This window comes from Thermobia domestica, chromosome 2 (genome assembly GCF_964235325.1).
Source record: "Thermobia domestica chromosome 2, izTheDome1.hap1.1, whole genome shotgun sequence".
NCBI lineage: Eukaryota > Metazoa > Arthropoda > Insecta > Zygentoma > Lepismatidae > Thermobia > Thermobia domestica.
The window spans coordinates 277,726,143-277,745,964 of record NC_137455.1 but is presented as its reverse complement, the minus strand read 5'-3'; the positions used below and the strand labels follow the sequence as shown (position 1 = coordinate 277,745,964).

The 19,822-nt window shown below is 34.9% G+C and overlaps 1 protein-coding gene across 3 annotated transcripts in view; it reads left to right on the top strand.

Moving 5' to 3' along the window:
* The window catches only part of kuz (zinc-dependent metalloprotease kuz), a 163,245-nt gene that overhangs the window by 86,056 nt on the left and 57,367 nt on the right, over positions 1–19,822 (top strand). For 2 of the 3 annotated variants that reach the window (XM_081748743.1, XM_081748741.1), the window contains exons 7-10: positions 592–776; positions 3,825–3,999; positions 7,297–7,474; positions 11,531–11,708. In XM_081748743.1, the coding sequence (XP_081604869.1) occupies positions 592–776; positions 3,825–3,999; positions 7,297–7,474; positions 11,531–11,708 (716 nt within the window). The remainder of the gene's footprint in view (positions 1–591; positions 777–3,824; positions 4,000–7,296; positions 7,475–11,530; positions 11,709–19,822) is intronic. The other variant, XM_081748742.1, reaches the window with a different exon arrangement.

The window sequence follows — 19,822 nt, the reverse complement described above, 5'->3', positions numbered from 1 at the left end:
ATATTTAGATGAAAAAATTTAAATGTTTGATCTATAAATTGTATAACTAATCTGTGGCATACGAAAACACAAAGTTATGCGTAGCGTAAATTCTAGCCAATTAGTAGCCGGCTGGCTAACGCAAGGTGATCATGTCGTTGGTAATTCATTTGATTGAGGGACCAACCAGCAAACAGAGGAATGTTTAAACCTTCGCCACTCAGTTAGCCGGATTTGTGTGTTTTTTTTCCATTGTGGCTTTGATATATTTAAGGATGCTACAATAGATTTTTTATTGTGATAATTAATGTGAAGAGATATCAGCTGTGTTTAGGTTGATATATTTAAGGATGCTACAATAGATTTTTTATTGTGATAATTAATGTGAAGAGATATCAGCTGTGTTTAGAAGTGCGTAAGGTTACATAAAGATAAGAAGAAGCAGATTTCATTCAAATGTTCTGCTGTAACTTATTCAGTAAAAAATATATATTTAACCAATTAATTGCTGTATTCATTAGAAATATGGTAAATATATCGTGCTCATTAGAAATATGTAATATGTTGACGTCACATCTTGCAGTGATCGCGTTCTGTTCATTTGTTTTCTAGGAGCATCGGGAGGCATTTGTGAAAAGTACAAAACTTACACCGAGACCGTTGGAGGAATGTATCAATCTACAAAGAGAAGTCTAAATACTGGAATAATTACTTTTGTTAACTACAACAGTCGAGTTCCTCCAAAAGTGTCTCAACTTACTTTAGCTCATGAAATTGGACATAATTTTGGATCTCCTGTAAGTAATGGTGGATTTTGTTTTACACTAGATATTTTTCTTAGAAAGAATTAATATTGATTCATTAAGTATAAATTACGTGTGTTAGTTATCATAGTATGTGCATTTACTAGTTAATCCAGATGGTTAATTTCTCTTTCTTCGTATATTCTTTCATTGAGTTATAGTCAAGAACGTATCTATTAATTAATTCATTTATTAAAATCTCTTATTATACTTAGACAAATAGGTTGAATAGTTTGATTCAGTGGCTTTCTTCCCCTAGATGTGAATAAGACGGATTAACCATGGGAACTGGGACGTTGGCATTATGTAAGATAATTTAATGTGATGCTTGAGTAAATAATAAGTAGTATTCATTTTTTAAATCGTTGTTATCATCCACTGATAGTGTAGAGCTGTAGAAATAATTATTCCTCATGTGTAAAACAATAGAGGTTTAACAAGTAAAACGTTTTAGATTCAAGATTAAACACAGTCACGAAAGCCGTTCAGAAGGAATTGAAAGAAAATAGTTCTTGATGATTGACATTCTGAGTATTTAGTTGTAATAAAAGAGCGGGTCTCAGTTTTCGAATTGGGGGCCACGGTGGCTCAGTGGTAGAGCGTTCACCTCTGGAGCTTGGGGTCCCGGGTTCGATCCCAGCCCCCGCCAAGTGAACTTTGTGGTGGACAAACATCGTGTGCGTGGGTTTTCTCGGGGTTCTCCCGTTTCTCCCACATTCTTCATTCCACCATTTCATTCATTACTCATTATCACCGTCTCCTTTAGCCTAACCGGCATAACCGCGGGACGTAAAACTCAAATATTTTCAGTTTTCGAATTGCGAACTCCCATGGTTTTGTATGCTATATACCGGTACAATTCAATTTATGAAAGTACCTATCACGTGAATTATTATGTGTTGTCTATTTTGAATTCGGGAGCCACGGTGGCTCAGTGGTAGAGCGTTCACCTCTGGTGCTTGGGGTCCCGGGTTCGATCCCAGCCCCCGCCAAGTGAATTTTGTGATGGACAAACACCGTGTGCGTGGGTTTTCTCGGGGTTCTCCCGTTTCCTCCCACTTTCTTCGTTCCACCATTTCATTCATTACTCATTATCACCGTCTCCTTTAGCCTAACCGGCATAACCGTGGGATGTAAAACTCAAAGATTTCATTTCATTTTTTTCTATTTTGAATTCATTCCTGCCCTGTAAAAGTTGCGTTATAAACTTTATGAAGGAAAACATAAACCCGAAGTACAAACTAATGCTGTTAAAATTATTCGAATAGTTTTTCTTACATTGTTCGAATATCCGATTATTCGTTTTAAATATTCGAACAATTGTTCGAATAATCATTCATTATCCGAATATATTCGAATCATTATTCGTTATCCAAACAATCATTTGAATAACGAATATTCAAAGAATTCATTATTCGAATATTCGATAATGAATTTTGGAATTTTAACGGCACTAGTACCGAGCGCAAAGTACTGTGTTGCCCAACCCTTTTCTATATGGTCAATAAGCGGCTTAAAGTTCAAAAATTGTTCACCTAAATTCAATTTGGTTAGTTGTTCTTATCCCTCCAGTCCGTCAACTCAAAATATCTCGTTTGAATTGAAAATATAATTAGGATAAATCTTAGAGCAAGTATTGTGAAAGCACTGAGAAAAAAATAGGGTAAAAATAAAGATAGTACAAAGTAACCAAAAACATTCTTGCCGTTTGTGACATCTCATTTAATGAAGCGCTCAGAAGGGGGCGCCGGAAAAGCAATGGGGTTTAGTATTGACTTGCACCAATACAGGCACGTTGCACACGACAGCAATCACAGCTTGTCTAGTGTAGAAGAGAAATGGACGTAACGAAGCAGCTCGTTCGCGGTTGTTTGCTGTATGACTTTTAAGGTGAGCCTGTCAGCAGTCGCGTCAAAACGTCGAATATTTCATTCATTTGGGAGGAATGTTGTGAACAAACGCACCGCCAGACATTGTTTCTAGAAGTTCAGATCGAGAGATCATATCCTTTGTGACGAACCTTACAGTGAGCGACCACAGGAATCGGATGACGAGGTCTTGAAGGTAGCCATAGAGAAGGACAGCAGTCAAAAGCGTGGTGAACTTGTTTAACACTTCAGGTTTCCGAAGAAAGAATCTGGCTTCAATGCATCGCATAGGAAAAGTATAAGAGTTGAACAAGGGGATCCCACACATTGTCGGCTTTTAACAAGAAACAACGAGTAACAGTCTGTTTGTCGTTGCTGTCTCGGCACCGCAGCACACTCATATCCATCTATTCCATTCTCTAGTAGACAGTGTAATCCTTCGACAATGAGATAGACCTGCGGGACGCATAGGAACTTCTTTGCGTCCAAGACTCCCGAGTTTTATCGTCAGGGCATGCACAGCTTCAGGGACATTGGCAAAGAATGCTGATAGTGATTATTTCGATACTTAACCCTGAGTACCATGTGCTGTTTGTATTCATATTTCTGACTATCACGAACGATAAGAACTTTTTAAAGTTACCTTGTAACACTGTTTACAGAACAACGACAGATGAGTCGTCTTTGCTTGTGTATTACTTGTAGTAATATACAATAGAAGCTTTGTAAGTGACAGAACAATGTCAAACTAAACTGAACCGACTGTGGCACTCACACTTTTGAGGGTGTGATGTGTGGTCGTCACATTAGCCACTCCCGCTGTTAATGTTGGCATTCTAGACCGGAGTTCGCAACTTCTTTCCATCAAGTAGCTCCCAAATTGTCCTCACGAGGCTGGGTGTATGCCACAATGCCAACATCATCTGGTAAGTATGAACGGTCACCCGACAGTGCTTGACTTCACTGATCTTACGAAAAGCGATATTCCAGTGCGGCTAGAGTATTGGCATATGAACAGTATTACTTAAGAAATATCAGACTACATGTAACATTCTCAAAATACATGAAAGAAACTACATTTAAGACGTGATAGAAATTCTGTTATTTTAGCATTAGTTATTCATTATTTTTTAAAAAATGAAAAGGTAATAATAATGATGATAATATTTTACAGCACGATTATCCGGCGGAATGTCGTCCTGGTGGAACCCTTGGCAATTTCATTATGTTCGCTTCGGCTACTAGTGGGGATAGACCAAACAACAGTAAATTTTCGCGCTGCAGCGTCGGTAATATAAGTGCAGTTTTGGATGCTATTGTGGATAATAAGAAAAGGAACTGTTTCTCAGGTGTGTATACACATGTCAAGATTGTTGTTAATATTACATATTGATTATTATTAGAAACATTACTGCCAAGTACATTATCGTGTGGAGAAATTATTCTAGTGTACTGATTATATTTAGTTCTAGGATTACTTCATAACACTGCGAATAAATTGACAGTTTTACTATACGAGTAATCCTGTTACTAATTGTTCTAAGTGCTGTTGGTCGTTTGTCTTATACGTAAATTTAAAGGAGAATAGGTTATAATGGAAATTTTTTTATTGTGATAAATGCAATGTCTTTTAATTGCTTTTCTTTAGATTTTTATTCATTTAATTAGGAGATACACGTTTAGTTTATCACTGAACTCACAATGTAAAATAAATAGGAAATCAGTTTTGTGTGGAACCATTGAAACAACCTAAACTGATTGTCTTCTATCGCCCGTTAGAGTGAAATAGTGAGCAAGTGCGTGGGCAGTATTTAAAAGGAATGTCTCATGCTTTGCACTCAGTCATTAACTGAAAAGTTCCGCGCAAATATTTAGCATTAACTTCGTTTGTTTGTTCATTATACCTATGGACAAACTATGAACCTCCAATTATGAACGATACAAGTATTCTTTCATTGCTAACGACCAAAGTACACGACTTAAACAATTGAATTTTACTTTTTCTACCAGTTCTGTGGTGAAGTGGAGCAATATTAATTTTGACAACATGCATTTTGCAAACTGAATTTAAACTGAGATATACACTTATGGAAGTTGTAGGACTCACATTTAGTATTTTAAAAAACAGTGACGACGCCGGCTTTTAATTTCTGGGTGAGGGAACAAACAGGAGCAGATACTTTTGAGGGCGAGACAGTTATTTTTAATATACCGAAAATAATAGTTTTATAATACTTGAATTACATTAGAACATGTATGGGTCTGGGGCCAGGCGTAGCCACCGGGGGAAGGATGGGGGGAAACTCGCCCCCTTGCCCCGTCTGGTGTGGTCATTGTACAGGAGAAAAAGTTACTTCTTACCCAACATCTAGGAAACGAAACTCAAACGTTATTTACGTACTTTGCCAATGTTATATCAAATTGAACTTGTTTCAATACTTCGGTGCATCTGACTTAATATATGATCATTTTTATTAGGTTGGGCATTGTGATTAAATTTTACCCCAAGTTTTCAATAAATAACGAATAGTGAAATATTTTTTGATAGACTTGAAAATGTCACAGTTATAATTTGGATTCGGTATTGTGTTCAGAAATTTATTTGATATTGTTGGATATTGAAAAAGTTGAGCAAATGATATTTTCCCTGATAATTCCTGACAAGATATATCAGAAAATGAATGTTTTAGTGTACTATTGAAGATGTAATGGAATTAAAGAGAAAGAAAAAGGTATATTACTTTATAAATGCACTTTTGTTTTTAATTGAAAATTTTAAAGTACCATATACACACAGATTTTTTGTTGCTATTAATGTGAGTTTTCTTAATATTCCGTCTTGTATATATATGATGTGTCTCGTCTCTTTGTAGGCAAGATATATAACTTAAAGTTATCAGTTTCATAGTTACATTCAAAACCGTAATTTCGTTTTAAATTTTGCGTACATATGTTAACTGGAAGTGTTAAGTATAACAAATAACGAATACTTAAAAATAGCAAAGGGACTATGATAAGTAGATGAAAATAATCTAGTTATTTCAAAATCGTGGGATTTTCGTGCTTTCCCATTGTATCTGTGTACCCTACTTCAGTTGAAACTGTGTGATAGCTTCCTCTTTGGAGCGTATACATATAAAGGAGTGTACCAGGTGTATCAAAAGTCCGGAGCCGTAGACCAACTCCATTACAAGTAAAGATAAAAAAATGGAAAGAGAGGAAAGTTGTTAGAAATAAATGGTTTTCAATCTGAAATGGGAAATTTTTCCAATTGCACCATCCGTTTGAGCTCCAAAATGGTAAGGGGCTCCATGTTAAATGAAAACGCAGCGTTAACAGTCCAGCAGGCTGTTCGAACGAAACGTAGAGGGACACAAAAATGACAGGGGAACGTGCTCTTTGTTAAGTGAGGGAATCTAGAACACTTCGAATTCGTTTCCCAACAATGCTGTATTGTTGGTATGGTGAGAATCCCAGGGAACAGCCCACTGAACTCGTAACGTATTATTATTATTATTATTATTATTATTTTACATAGGACGCCTTACTACTTTCAAGCCCAAATGGCTGGTGCGACTGGAAATAATTCCACCGTTTTAGATATCCATCAACTTCCTCTCTTTCCATTCTTTAGTATCTTTATTCATAACGGAGATGGCCTATGACCCCGCACTTTTGATACATCCAGTATATTGATTCTCCCTTTTTCTTCATCGTCATCCCCAATTCACACTGTATCTTGAGTAATTCATTATTGGATGACAGTGATGTCTAAATTGCTCTCCTTAGCCTAACCGGCATAAACGTGGCACGTAAAACTTATTAACTTAAAGTATGAATTGCTATCTCTATTAGCACTTCTTCTTCAGTTATATCCCTGAAAAAAACTTTCATTACTATAACAGTTTCAAGTCTTAGATTTAAGCAGTTCTAAGTAAACGGTTTATGAGAATAGTAACATATAATATTGGCATGAAACTTTGTGCTGAACCATTTTCTTAATATCAGTGTACATGGAACAATGCTGTACGGATATATAAAGTGAGTGTTGATCTCTTCTGTGTAACGTGGCTATCTGAAAGCACTGGTATCGAAATTTTTAAACCATAGGTTCTTGTTGCTAAGTCCCTAAAATGTTGTGTTCTTTGATTATATGCATTACTTCCAATGTTCGTGTTAGTTTCTGTCATTTACTTACAACTTTCTCTTGGAAGATATATCAACAAACTGCTGATATCCAACTAATCACTGGACTAACCGCCGAAGATAATCGAAAGTGCAATAGCAAGTGTGAGGGTTGCAACATTTTTTAAAAAAAAAAAATCTAACTCAGATTTAAAATAAGTTATGTATGAACTTGCACTTTAGCTCTATGTCCCAAGCGTTCCGCATTGCAAACATACAGTGCAATGTATACAAAAACAATGTGTAAGCGTTCAAAGTGCTGCAGATTTGTTTTTGATGCTTACCTGTAAAGATCATTTTAAAGCTGTTGTAGTATTGGCACCTGCAAATTTTTAGAGATGGAAAGTTTCATGAATTTCAAATGAATTAAATTTGAAGTTCCTCGTGTTATGATGTGAACAATGTAATCATGTGCAAAATTTCATATATAAGATGTAAAACTAATAAACTATAAATTTCAGCTTCCGCTGGAGCCTTCTGTGGCAACAAGATTGTGGAGGAAGGTGAAGAATGTGACTGTGGGTATGATGATATAGAATGTGAAGAAAAATGTTGTTATCCAAGATTAGTTGCAGAATATGATAAGCTAAAAAACAGCTCTGCCAAAGGATGTAACAGGAAAGAAAATACGGAATGCAGGTACGTAATAGATAAGAGAAAATAAATCTATGTTTAAGAAATGCTTCCAAAAGAGTGAACATTGCCATTCAACTAATGGCTTCCAGACTTTTTTCTGTTTTACTTTAAAAAAAAAAAGTTTTTTCTGGTTTCTCTTCTTGCTTAAGCTAGATGAGGTAAGTACATGATACTCTGACGCCTTCTTTCAGGCTGCTAGTAATGAATCACATTTATCGTCCATGACTATACATTATGATAAAAAGCATTCCTTGGACACGCACTCTTTGAATTAAGTTAGGTTCGCCAGCTTGAATAGTCCAAGAATCACTGAATTAAGTTTCCAAATAATTTTGCAATTTCCGAAGTTATCATCTTTATAGTTTAGAAAATGATAACATTTACAGTTAATTGACCATGTCACATTTTTATACAGTATTAACCTCTTGAATTTTGAAATTACGCGCTGTTGGAAGGAAATGTTGATGGAAACAAATGGAAAGTTTCATTACCAGATAGCATCATTGTGTTTGCTTTCTGTATAACACGGGAAAAAGCTCAATTATTGTAAAATCTGAAATCGAATATCCTAGTAACGTGAAACAGTCTTATCGTTCTCTTTAAAGTGTCTGTTTCGTTTTGTTATTTGACAGGGGGGCACAGTGGTCCAGTGATGGAGTGCTTACTCTGGTGCGTGGGATCCCTGGTTCGATTCCAGGCCAAGTAAATTTATGGTGGACAACATCGTGTCAGGTGATCTCGGGGTATTCCCGTTTCCGCCTACATTCTTATTCCACGAATTCTTCCATCATCATTCACTTGCCTTAGTCATCCGTCTCCCTTAGCCTAAATATTATAATCGTGGGACGTTAAACTGATAGATTGTATTTCATTTCATTACTTTACAGGCTATACATTTAAGTTCGTACCCCCGCACCGGTGAAAAGAAAATGCTGTACATCTATTGTCATACAAAAGTATGTATTAGTAACTTAGCTGATACAGTACTGATCAGTACTCGGTATTTTCTTCTGTTCTTCCCAACATACTGTTTAGCACAGAGAATGTTATGGAAATAGATTAGCTAAACTTTATGAAATCGAAAATATCATTAAAATTTGAAAATTAGCTCTAATTTTCGAATTATAACCGTAGCCTGAAGTTATGGATTTTGCACTAAATTTGGAGTTCCCATGTATAATCAGTTGGAACAGCTGCAAAAGTATTATAATATTTTTCATAAGAAGGCTACGATCTTCACGCTGTTGTCTGCTGTTGCTTTACATGTGTTTATGATACGTAACTTTATCACCTGATAAGGATTTTCAGTTTTTTTGAATTGTACGAAAGTCGTCACTGCGTATTCGTGCAGACTTAATATGTGGTGACTGCAAAAATTAGTTATATGTTGCCTGTAGTTCGCGTGGTTTGGAGGAAGCTTAGCAATTACATTGCTGATTTCTAATCAGTGTGGTTCCTTCAGTTAAGAAAGGAATGCCGATGCATTCAGGGGTGAAACTACTGCACCCTAATATACTCTCGGCAATTCGGCCCTGCTTAATGACGAAGGACTTCTGTACCTGAATTTTCAGAAAATTAATTCCATGAACTCTGACGAAAATAAGTCTTTCATCAGATATCGAAGAATAACGGCCATCAATTTTAAGAGACGCACACATTACTTGCTAATCACAGACTCTCCGGTTACCTCCAACCAGTACCTCCAACAGTGGCCTTATCAGAGATCTAGAATTCTCTGAAAATAAGGCAGAACTTCTGTCAACGTGGTTGCAACAATTTAATTATCTATACCACCCCGTGAAAGTTTCGTGATTTTGCTGTAGAAATAAGAAATTTGCACATTGCTTTAATACTTTGGACGCCAAGCTATTCGTAGTGATTTCACTTTGAACGCCATATGTACCACCGGTGGTACACGAGGCTCCAGTATGTCACGCCACGTGTACCACCCGTGGTACACACAGTAGCTACTGTTTGACGCCTCGTGTTCCACCAGTGGACACTGATTGAATGAAATAGAATGGTGCAAATCACTACGAATAGCTTGGCGTCCAAAGTGGAAGCCTCGTGTACCACCGGTGGTACATATGGCGTCCAAAGTGTTTAAAACCGAAAGTGATTTCACATTCTGAGCTTATGATGAATGCGTTGAATGTGTGTTTCAATCCTGGTCACTAGCAGCCATTAATTGATACTGTGAAAATCACAACTGGATATATTCTCGCAAAATTGGGTGACGTAAGCGACGAACATGATGAGCGCTTTCATATATTTCGTTAATGGAGCAAAGGTATAAAGGGAATTAGAGTTGCTGATAGGTTAAGAGATTTTGCTGGATGGAGGAAAAAAACGTCCCTAAAACAATACCAAAGGCAAGTCAAAAGGGCACACCATTTTATTAATTTTTATTTTATCTTATCATTTATAAGAGATACGTTAGAAAAGTAATGAGACTGGCAACTCCATATATTAACCGACAACGCTGCTGCCTCCACCACACTGCAGTTAAATTAACCCTTGCCGTTGACTCAGTGCAAGTTTGAACTTGCTCGAGTTGCTACATAATTGTTCAGAACGTCTAAAGTGAAGTTTTATTGTTGTTGTGAGGTGCTTTAAGAAAATATACCAACAGTGGAGTTTAAGCAACATTCTTCCATCAAATTTTTGTGTAAAACTCCACGAATCCGCTACTGTGACTTTTGAAATGTTACAGAGAGCTTTAATGGAGAACATTCCTTATCCACATCATAAGTGTTCAGATGGCACAAGTCCTTTTTTAGAAGGCCAAGAATAATTGAAAAACAAACCTTGTGTGGGAAGTCCTTCAACCTCAAAAACAGATGATAATGTAGAAAGAGTGAAGTCTCGTGTAAGGTCAGATCATCAATTGACATTAAGAATAATTAGTAGTAAGTTAAATTTGAACAAAGTTTCTGTCCATCAAATTTTAACACAGAATTTGGACATGAGAAATGTTTGCGCCAAGATAGTTCCAAAGAACCATGTCACATGGCAATCTCTAGCAAAGAATTTTTGGCAAAATAAAAACATTCCTTTGGTTTCCCAGCCTCCTTTTCGATGGTTCTTAATCCCTATGACTTCTTTTCATTCCCATTGCCCAAAATCTCAGGCACTACTTTAGTACCGGATGCTCTTTACACCTGCACTTATTTCATCCCTACATTAATAATTCTTAATAATACTTAAGTGTGTCCAGTTATGTGTCCAAAATGTGCGTATGTGCACCTCCATTATCCCTGCGGGGTTTGATATACCTCCATTGCCTCCTAATCATCCGTTTTAGCAGTTGCAGCATCACAAGCCGGAAGGTTTCAAGCACATTTGTCCACAGAGCATCGTTGTCCGCCTACCGCTTCTTCCTGGCGTGTGATTTGATGATACTCCACAGGGCATTGTCTAGTGTCGTAAGGTCTGGAGTTCGAGGTAGCCAAGGATAAGTGGCTGTAAATTTGGAGACCCACGTTCTTACGACACTAGACAATGCCCTGTGGAGTATTGTATAAAAAATATCTAATGATATAGGTGACAGGAAGGGAGTAAATACTGAACTCCGACTTATGTGCTGTTTTTGTTTGTTTGCTTGTTTATTATCTAGTCTACCTTTCCACCAGATTAGGCCGGATAGTTGGAAGTCTACTGTATATTGACTTGTGCGTACTTGTCTATCGACGCTTTTGATACTGCTTGTTACATTCTCTGCCCAAAACTTTTACGAAAGTCAGTGAAAAGTAATTAACATAAGAAGTCAGATCCATTTTCTGTGGATATATAACTACATTATACGTAATTTATAATACTGATATGTTACTTAAACCTTTATACTTGCATTTTTGGATGTGGAAACCTAAAACATATAATTTCGTTCAATCCTCAATTATTATTATCTTTTTTCTATTACAAGACTTTCCACTCCTGTCAAAAGACTTTATTCAAAAGTAACCTTTGTCACTTTTGCATGCAAACGACGAAATATCTTGTTCGCGTATAATCAGTTTATTCATCCATTGCTTTTCTTATAGTTTTGTCTCTGTCTTTCAGCCCAAGTCAAGGACCATGCTGTAACAGTAGTATATGTCGATTTGTTCAGGGATACAGCAGTGTTCAATGTAAAGCAGAATCAGATTGTAGTTGGAGCTCAACTTGTAATGGACGATCTGCGGAGTGTCCTACACCTACTGCCAAAGCAAACAAAACAAGATGTAATGAAGGTACTCAGGTAAGGATAATCAATTAATTTTTCACAGCGAACTGAGAGCAATAAAGAAAGAGCGAAATTAAGTAACTTGATCAGTTAACGTTTTGTATTATTGAGTTAAAAAATAATCCGAATTTTTAAAACACTTACTTTATTAGTGGTTTAGCAGGATAATGCAAATGCTGTGAAAAGAAATGCAGGATTTGCCACATGAAAATAATTTCTTCATGTAAATATTGATTTTTTAATTTTTTTTTTTAATTATTAATTGTTCTGGGGAAGAGGAGAGGTAGCGCGTTTAATTAGCTTGTGACGGTAAGTTCTGTTCGTCTACTGCATTAAGATGTTTTACGATAATGTTTTAGTCCCATTTTACTTTCGATTCACATGGTTTCGAATGTTTCGTTATTTACCTGCCGAGACAGAGAAGAGAGATGCATGTATAGTTGTAATGGGAGATTTCAATGCAGTTGTAGGAGAAAAATAAGAAAATAATGTCGTAGGCAAATATGGTTTAGGCAGGAAATGAAAAGGGAGAAAGACTGGTCAATTTCTGTAGACAGAATTCCTAGTAATTGGAAACACGTTGTTCAATCAGCACAAGAGAAGATATATACATGGAAATTCTCAATAAACGGCCAAAGATATCAGATAGACTATATTATGATTCAAGACAGGTATCGGAATAGCTTGAAGAGTACAAAGACCCTTCCCGGGGCTGACAATTTCTCGTATGATAATCTTGTGCTTTCTGAAGTGGATATTCAACTGACAAATGTAGGCAGAAGAAAAGTAGACACCGAGATGTTGAATACTGAAAAGTTGAAAAACGAGAAAATGAGAAATCTTTTTGTTTGAGAAATTCGAAGAAACATAATCAAGAGGAAAGGATATGTGCAGGTAGTAACAGATGGTGGAAGCATATTAAACTTTGTATACAACAGACTACAGAAGAAGTAGTAGGTTACCAAGAACACAAAGCGGCTAAGGAACATATCTGCAATGAGATTTTTCTTAATGAAGCACTAGAAATCAATGATTTATTTCGCTGAAGAATTACGTCCTGCACCAACTTCTGGATAAGATATAAATTTAACAAGAGTGGTTTACTTGGTGCAAAAACATAATTCATCAGCGAAAGAAAGTGTTTGTTTCTACTAAGGAAAAAAGTCTTTAGTGCAGTAAATATATACGAATAAACAAGAACCATATTGCCAAGATTGTTGAATTCAACTTTATCTGGCATTGCACCACTATTAATGCAAGATGAATTTGTAAGAAGTGAATCGAATAAGCTTATGAGTGACCCATTTCTGTTGACAATGGCAGTAGCAAGAATTGTCGGAACAGTTCAGAAATAATTTCTCGTGAAGCAAAAGGGTAAGTTTTTAATACTTATCGATGTTTCAAATTTAATATTATACAATCCTTGGCGTCACTGCCTGTATTGTACTAAATATTAAATAAACACAATTACTTTGAATTATGTTATATAGAAGTCACACACCAGGTGATGTGCTTTCTCACAAAATTTAGTAATACAGTGTTGAACTGTGCATATTATCAGATAATTTACATCAGGGTTATTATTTAATACTCAGGATATATCTAGAATATTGGAATATACAAATTTCCTCGGAACTGTTTGGCATGTAATAAAATACGAAGACAAAATCTATGTGGAAACTCACTTTTGTGAAATTACCTACATGCAGGACAGATTTATGCGTTTTAATTTAATTTGTTAATTCTTTTTTAATTTTTGAGTTTTAATTTTTGTTCCGTTCTCTCATTTATTACTTCAAAAACCTAATGATTAACACCGATGTAAGTAGAAACGTATCTGCCATTCGCATAAAGAGATGAATGGTAACTCGAAGGATAGTTTTACATTTGACAAGATTAGTTCAACATCTACAGTTTTAGACATGGTATTGTGATGAGTATTTTAAAGGAAATGAAAGGCATAGTAAAGTGCATTTCGTGTATTAGTGACTCTATAAAGGCATTAAATATTACTACATATTCTTTTTTATTTTATATATATATCTATTTTGATTCCATTAGCAGTAATATTTTTTATGCATTTTCCAGAGAATTCTGTATCAATTGTATTTTGTAACGTTTCACTCTTATTTTAAACTTACCGTTAAATTCTTTTACCTTTCTGTTACAGTTATTTCGCACAATTCGATTAAGTCAACACGATCCAGCACCTTAATTTTTACTCATAATCACAAGAGAAATTAGGCACATCAAATGCATATCAACTTTTATTCTTAAAACTCCATGAATAATCTTTCTTCTGTTGTCTTAGCAACGCGAAACAAATAACTATATCTTGTTACAGCAACTCTCATTACATTATTATTTTATGTATCTCCACATATATTCTACCTTTTTATTATTCTTCTTCTTCTTCACAACAGATTGTGCACTTTTAAGCACCGTTGCCCAAAATAGCTACAATTAGAAATGGAAGTAATTCACAGATGTCAGATATACAAATCGTTGTATATATGGCTCCCGATTAGGACTTCTTAAATTAGTTATGATTGAAGAAAGAATCCTGGACCGTTACATATCTTACATACATGGTTACTTTACTTTCCGAATAGCCCTCACATATATAAATTATAATACATATATATTAATTTCATTTTGTTTTAACAATAATCGTACATTCATTTAATAATCTATTTTATTTTAATTCAATAAAATTACCGACGAAGAGGACTTATTCAAAAATGCGAACCTTTTGCTAATTATTTAGATCCTAAAATAGATTCTTTAATTCAATATCACCGGAGCTCATAGACAAATTAAATTAAAGTATATTGAAATATTACATAACTTATTTCTTCCATTTGGGCATAATTAAGATAATTATAAAAGACTTTGAAAGCACAATATTGATAAGTGAAGCGAATTACAAAGAAATTATCTAATAATGTAACGTTCATTTATATTATCCGTATAGAATCCAAACAAAGTACGAATTACAAATGAAATCATAGCTGTATTCAAAGTGAAACTAAACAAGAATTAATTGAATATGTTTTTGACGGACGCCATAACTTTAGCTTAGGTTACATTACCAAAAGATTCGACTAAGTTACGTTGAATGGCATTATCTTGAGTACCGTTATGTATATTATAAATTCCTCCAGTCCTTTGGTTTCTATGTTGAAAATTTCTGCCACCTACGAAGTTATTACGAAATCCATTTCGAGATGTACTGTTTGCCTGATTTCTAAATGCTATACGATTACCATTTCTGTTTCTTGTGAAATTGGGTTCGGTTCTATTACCGGTATAATTGCATCTATCATTACTTTTTACATTAGGATTACACTCTTCACGCACATTGATGTTTCGGATTGCAATATGATTGGCTTGACTTCGGTTAATTATTAGTTTGGTTTCGATTAGTATTACTTTGCACCATTGATGGATTTTCAAAATTTTGCACTATTATAATTAGATGATTGAAATTAATACATTGTGCAGAAATCAGTATTTGCTGCAACCTAAAAGGTAACAATATCCGGATCGATCACTCTATAATTCGTAATTCCTGTTGGTATAGATTAATTAACTTCAATTCATTATATACGGAAATTACAAAATCAGTAATATTCTTATCAATTTTTGGATCATAACGTCTGTTTCGAACCAAAGCGTCTCGGTTTGCCAGCATAAAATCATTCTCAAAATTTGAAAGCAGTGCGTTCTTGAAATCTAGATAATTAAGTAAATTCCTCCTTATCGCTTTGAACCAAACAGAGCAAGGTGGTAGTAAAACGTGTGGTAAAATTTTAAGTAATTTGGATCTATCTACACCAATTATGTCGCATTCTTCTTCGAATTTCTCCAAAAGTGCACTTGCTGGTATGTCTTTCGACCTTCCACTAAATTTGGTCAAAGATCTTATTTCACTAAATCTGATAAGACGATTATTATGAGGCTATTTCAAATGTTTAGACTGTACGTATCTGGTTTTCCTACGATGTGATGAATGTGGTCTTCTCTCTTCTTTCCCAATGCTAGAGCCACTATCATCCCTCTCAGAATAGCTTTCCGGTATTTCACTTTCTTCTATAGCTAATCTGGGTTCATTTGGCATATGATCTCTGTTGATGATTGGATCAGTATTATCATTGATAATAATAATCTTTTCCTTGATAGTGTTATTTTCTTCGTGTAACTCTTTAATTTGATTGCTATGCTCATTAACTTGAGTTTCAACCACTTCCACCGAACTTTGTGCAATTGTAAATCTGTTCAACATTTGTTCCATCCTACAGTCTGTTCGTCCTAGTTTCGTGTTTATTTGCTGTGTTATTTGCTCTAATTTATTATCCATTTGCTGTGTCATGGACTGTGTAATTTGTTCAAATTTGCTATCCATTTGCTGAAACATTTGTTTAAATTTAGTATCCATTTGTTGAAACTTTTGTTCAAATTTAGTATCCATTTGCTGTGTTGTGTCAGTTGCTTCATTTGTTGTGATAAGGATTGACCTAACTGTTTTATAAGGTCAGCCATATTCGTTGATGTATCCGATCCTGGTGTTTCAATATCACTAACTTCATCATTAATACTTTCGACTCTTGGTATATCCATTTTAATGTTAAGATAAATTTTCCTTTTACTTCTTAACAAAGTATACTCCGTGTTGACGGTTATTTATGAGATTGCTTACTTTGCTTCAAACAAATCTCAAGGTTCCTTGACGGAAAATACCATCTAAATAATGTAACGTTTCACTCTTATTTTAAACTTACTGTTAAAATTCTTTTACCTTTCTGTTACAATTATTGCGCACAGTTCGATTAAGTCAACACGATCCAGCACCTTAATTTTTACTAATAATCACAAGAGAAATTAGGCACATCAAATGTATATCAACTTTTATTCTTAAAACTCCATGAATAATTTTTCTTCTGTTATCATAGCAACGCGAAACAAATAACTGTATCTTGTTACAGCAACTTTCATTACATGATTATTGTATCTATCTCCACATATATTCTACCTTTTTATTCTTCTTCTTCTTCTTCACAACAGATTGTGCACTTTTAAGCACCGTTGCCCAAAATAGCTACAATTAGAAATGGAAGTAATTCATAGATGTCAGATATACAGTGTCGTTGTAATTTTAATAGCTCTGATTTGAATTGAGAAAATTAGCCCTTCTGAAAAAGTTGAGGATTTTCCAATGTATCATAAGTGCTTGTTTAAGATGATTTTCCGCCCATAATTTTACAATTGAAATATTTCGTTTTATTCTTATGATTTTTTAAAATGTTGTAAAAGTAGCGCTGTAGTATGTATATCATATACTAACATTGTGTACAGTAGCGACTAGATGTGCTCCACTCTTAGGTATTCTTTCACCAACATCTTCAGAGTGAATTAACCAGTTTAGATAAGATTTTCAGTAGAAAGGAATTATATTGAATTGCATTCAAGCTGTATTCAGATGATTAGACAGTTATAGCGTTATTGGCAGAACATACAGTATATGAGCTTTTATTACCTGCAATAAAATACAGTGAACTCTCGTTATTTCGAACTTAAAAAATGCCAACTATTTTATAATCTGTATTAAAAAGAAAGGTAAAAAATAGCGGGTAAATCGAACTTTTGAACCTCCTTTTTTGGATAATCCGAAATAATAGAGTACAAGAATTTTTAGTGTTGAACAGATTGCAAACAGAATAGTTCAGTTTCAGCTGGTTTTCAGTTATCCAGAGGCAGCCTTAGGGAAGAACGACACTAAAACTCAATCCATCTGAAGACGATGGAGAAAATAAGACGAAAATGTAGATGAAATAAGGAAAAAGCGTATGGAAAACTTATCTGAAGCATCCAAAATGGTTAAAAATTTTAGAAGGTACATTGAATGCAACCAGACGTTATTAATGACGCATTTCACTCAATAAATGAACATTTTGTTGATAGTCTAAAAAGATTAAAATCAAAGCAAACGAAAAGCATTGACCTTCTTTAAGTGAAAACAAATAATTAAGGTTGTTACTTGTGTGTGATTTTGTGTGTTAATTCAGTATATGTGGTACTATACTGAAGTGTGTTTCTGTGATACATGTGGCTTATGTCCGAGTAAATGTTGTTTGTGGCATTGTATCACGAATAATATGCTACCTTAAAGGTAAAATATACTGTGTGTTATTATTATTTTTCGTGTAGGTATAGTAGTTTCGTTCGCTTAATGTTAGTTATTTAAAAATGCATAATTTTGGATGTTTCGAATTTCGGATAGTTTGAATTTGTTTTCGTGTCCCGTTGGACTTCGAATTAAAAGGACTCCACCAAATGATTAGCATGCATGACCCCGGGTTCGAATACCGGGAGGTGCAGTTTTTACATTTTTAAAACTTCTCATGATAAGGGAGTTAATAGGAAATTTCCCTGATGTAAGAAGTAACAAAACTCAATGAAGTGACCAACACATGCTCTTCACATGCTCTAGCACTCAAGCTTTCGTTTTGAGTTAAAAGAAAATGCATGTATGTATACCAGTCCATAAAGGAAAGATAGAAGTTGAATAAATACTGGAATAGAACCTTCAATAAATATCACTTCCCCTGTTGAACTGCTAAACAACTAACTAGGAAACTTACGGAGATGTAACTCGCCGATTTGAATGAAACTTTGCATACTTGTAGAACATCGAAAAATAATCGAAACTTATTTTTTTTTTTTTATTTTGGCAATGGTGCGGGTTTAAGGGTAGAAATCCACCCTTTGAACATTAGGGGTGGTCTCCAAGCATATGGGCAGAAAATAATAATTAATGTTGGAGAAAACATAGTGCCACGGGGTTTTTAAGACAGCAGATTGAGAATCTGACGTCAGAATTACAAAATTCAAAATGGATGATCCAATATTGTGAACTTACAATTTAAAAAAAAAAAATCTTTTGCTTTTAAATGTTCTGCAGTTAGCCAAGAACAATTATAGAGGTAGGGATTACTGCAAAAAGGTTGCAGACTGACTTGAAACCCTTTTCTGTACTTATTGTAATGGGATGCTTGAGTAAAGTGAGTCTCTGCACCTCTTACTGTAATAATTTATGACAAAATAATTAAAAATCAATATCTCTGTTTGTATTAAACTATTAAACAAATATAGGACTGATACATTTGAGCTAAGCAAGAATAAGGCAGATCTCCATAAGATCATCATGAATTGAGTACACAACTTCGTTCAGAAAATATCCATACGATACATAACTTTTAACCTTAACAGATCACTCTAGATCTGTACTACAGACTAGGAAACATTTAATATCATCAATTATTCAACTCCATCGTCCTAACATACAAAAGCTTAATGACCGTAGCATGTAATCTTGCCTTCAGCCATTACGTATGATTAGCAGTACAACTGTGCTTTTGGGTACCAGAAGTTCAGAATATCTTTGACATGGGAAACCGAATACAGTTCCCAGTTAGATTTTATGCGATTCGGATTCCGCATTAATGTATATAGCCTCATTCTCATATAGCCTCGCTGCTGAAAGGGACGCTAAACTGTAATCAACCAACCAACCAGTACTGCCCGCACGCCACGAGAAAAACTGTGATGTAGTTGGATGACATGCCTTCACTCTGTCGATTCCACTAGTAAGAGGGAGGCCGTTTCATTCGCGCACGAGATATTGTCTGATGAATATGCTGTATTCAAAAATAGATTCAGGGTTTCCACATTATGAGCGGTTATTGAAATTTGGGAAAAGAAAATATTCCAGTAGCAAATAATATTGTACTTAACCTAGAACTATTGAGTACATTTTGGTAAGATTTTCACTGATACATAGCTTAGAATAGAAATAAACTTACAGAATTGCTACTTTTGGAGTTTTTCAAAAAATCCCATATTGGGAAGTATTTTTATATTCGAGGAAAATTGATGTGTTACACATATTGATTTCTGGTCTAAAAAAATCTAGGGGAGGGAATCTCACTGTTTGGGTAATATCTCCGAACCAACCCTCCTGAAATAAACAACACTTTTCCTGTATTTCTCAGGAGTTAACAGTTCTTATGCAGTGACTTCTCTCTCCTTTTTTTTTTTTTTTTTTTCATCTGATTCTTTGTAGATTTTGT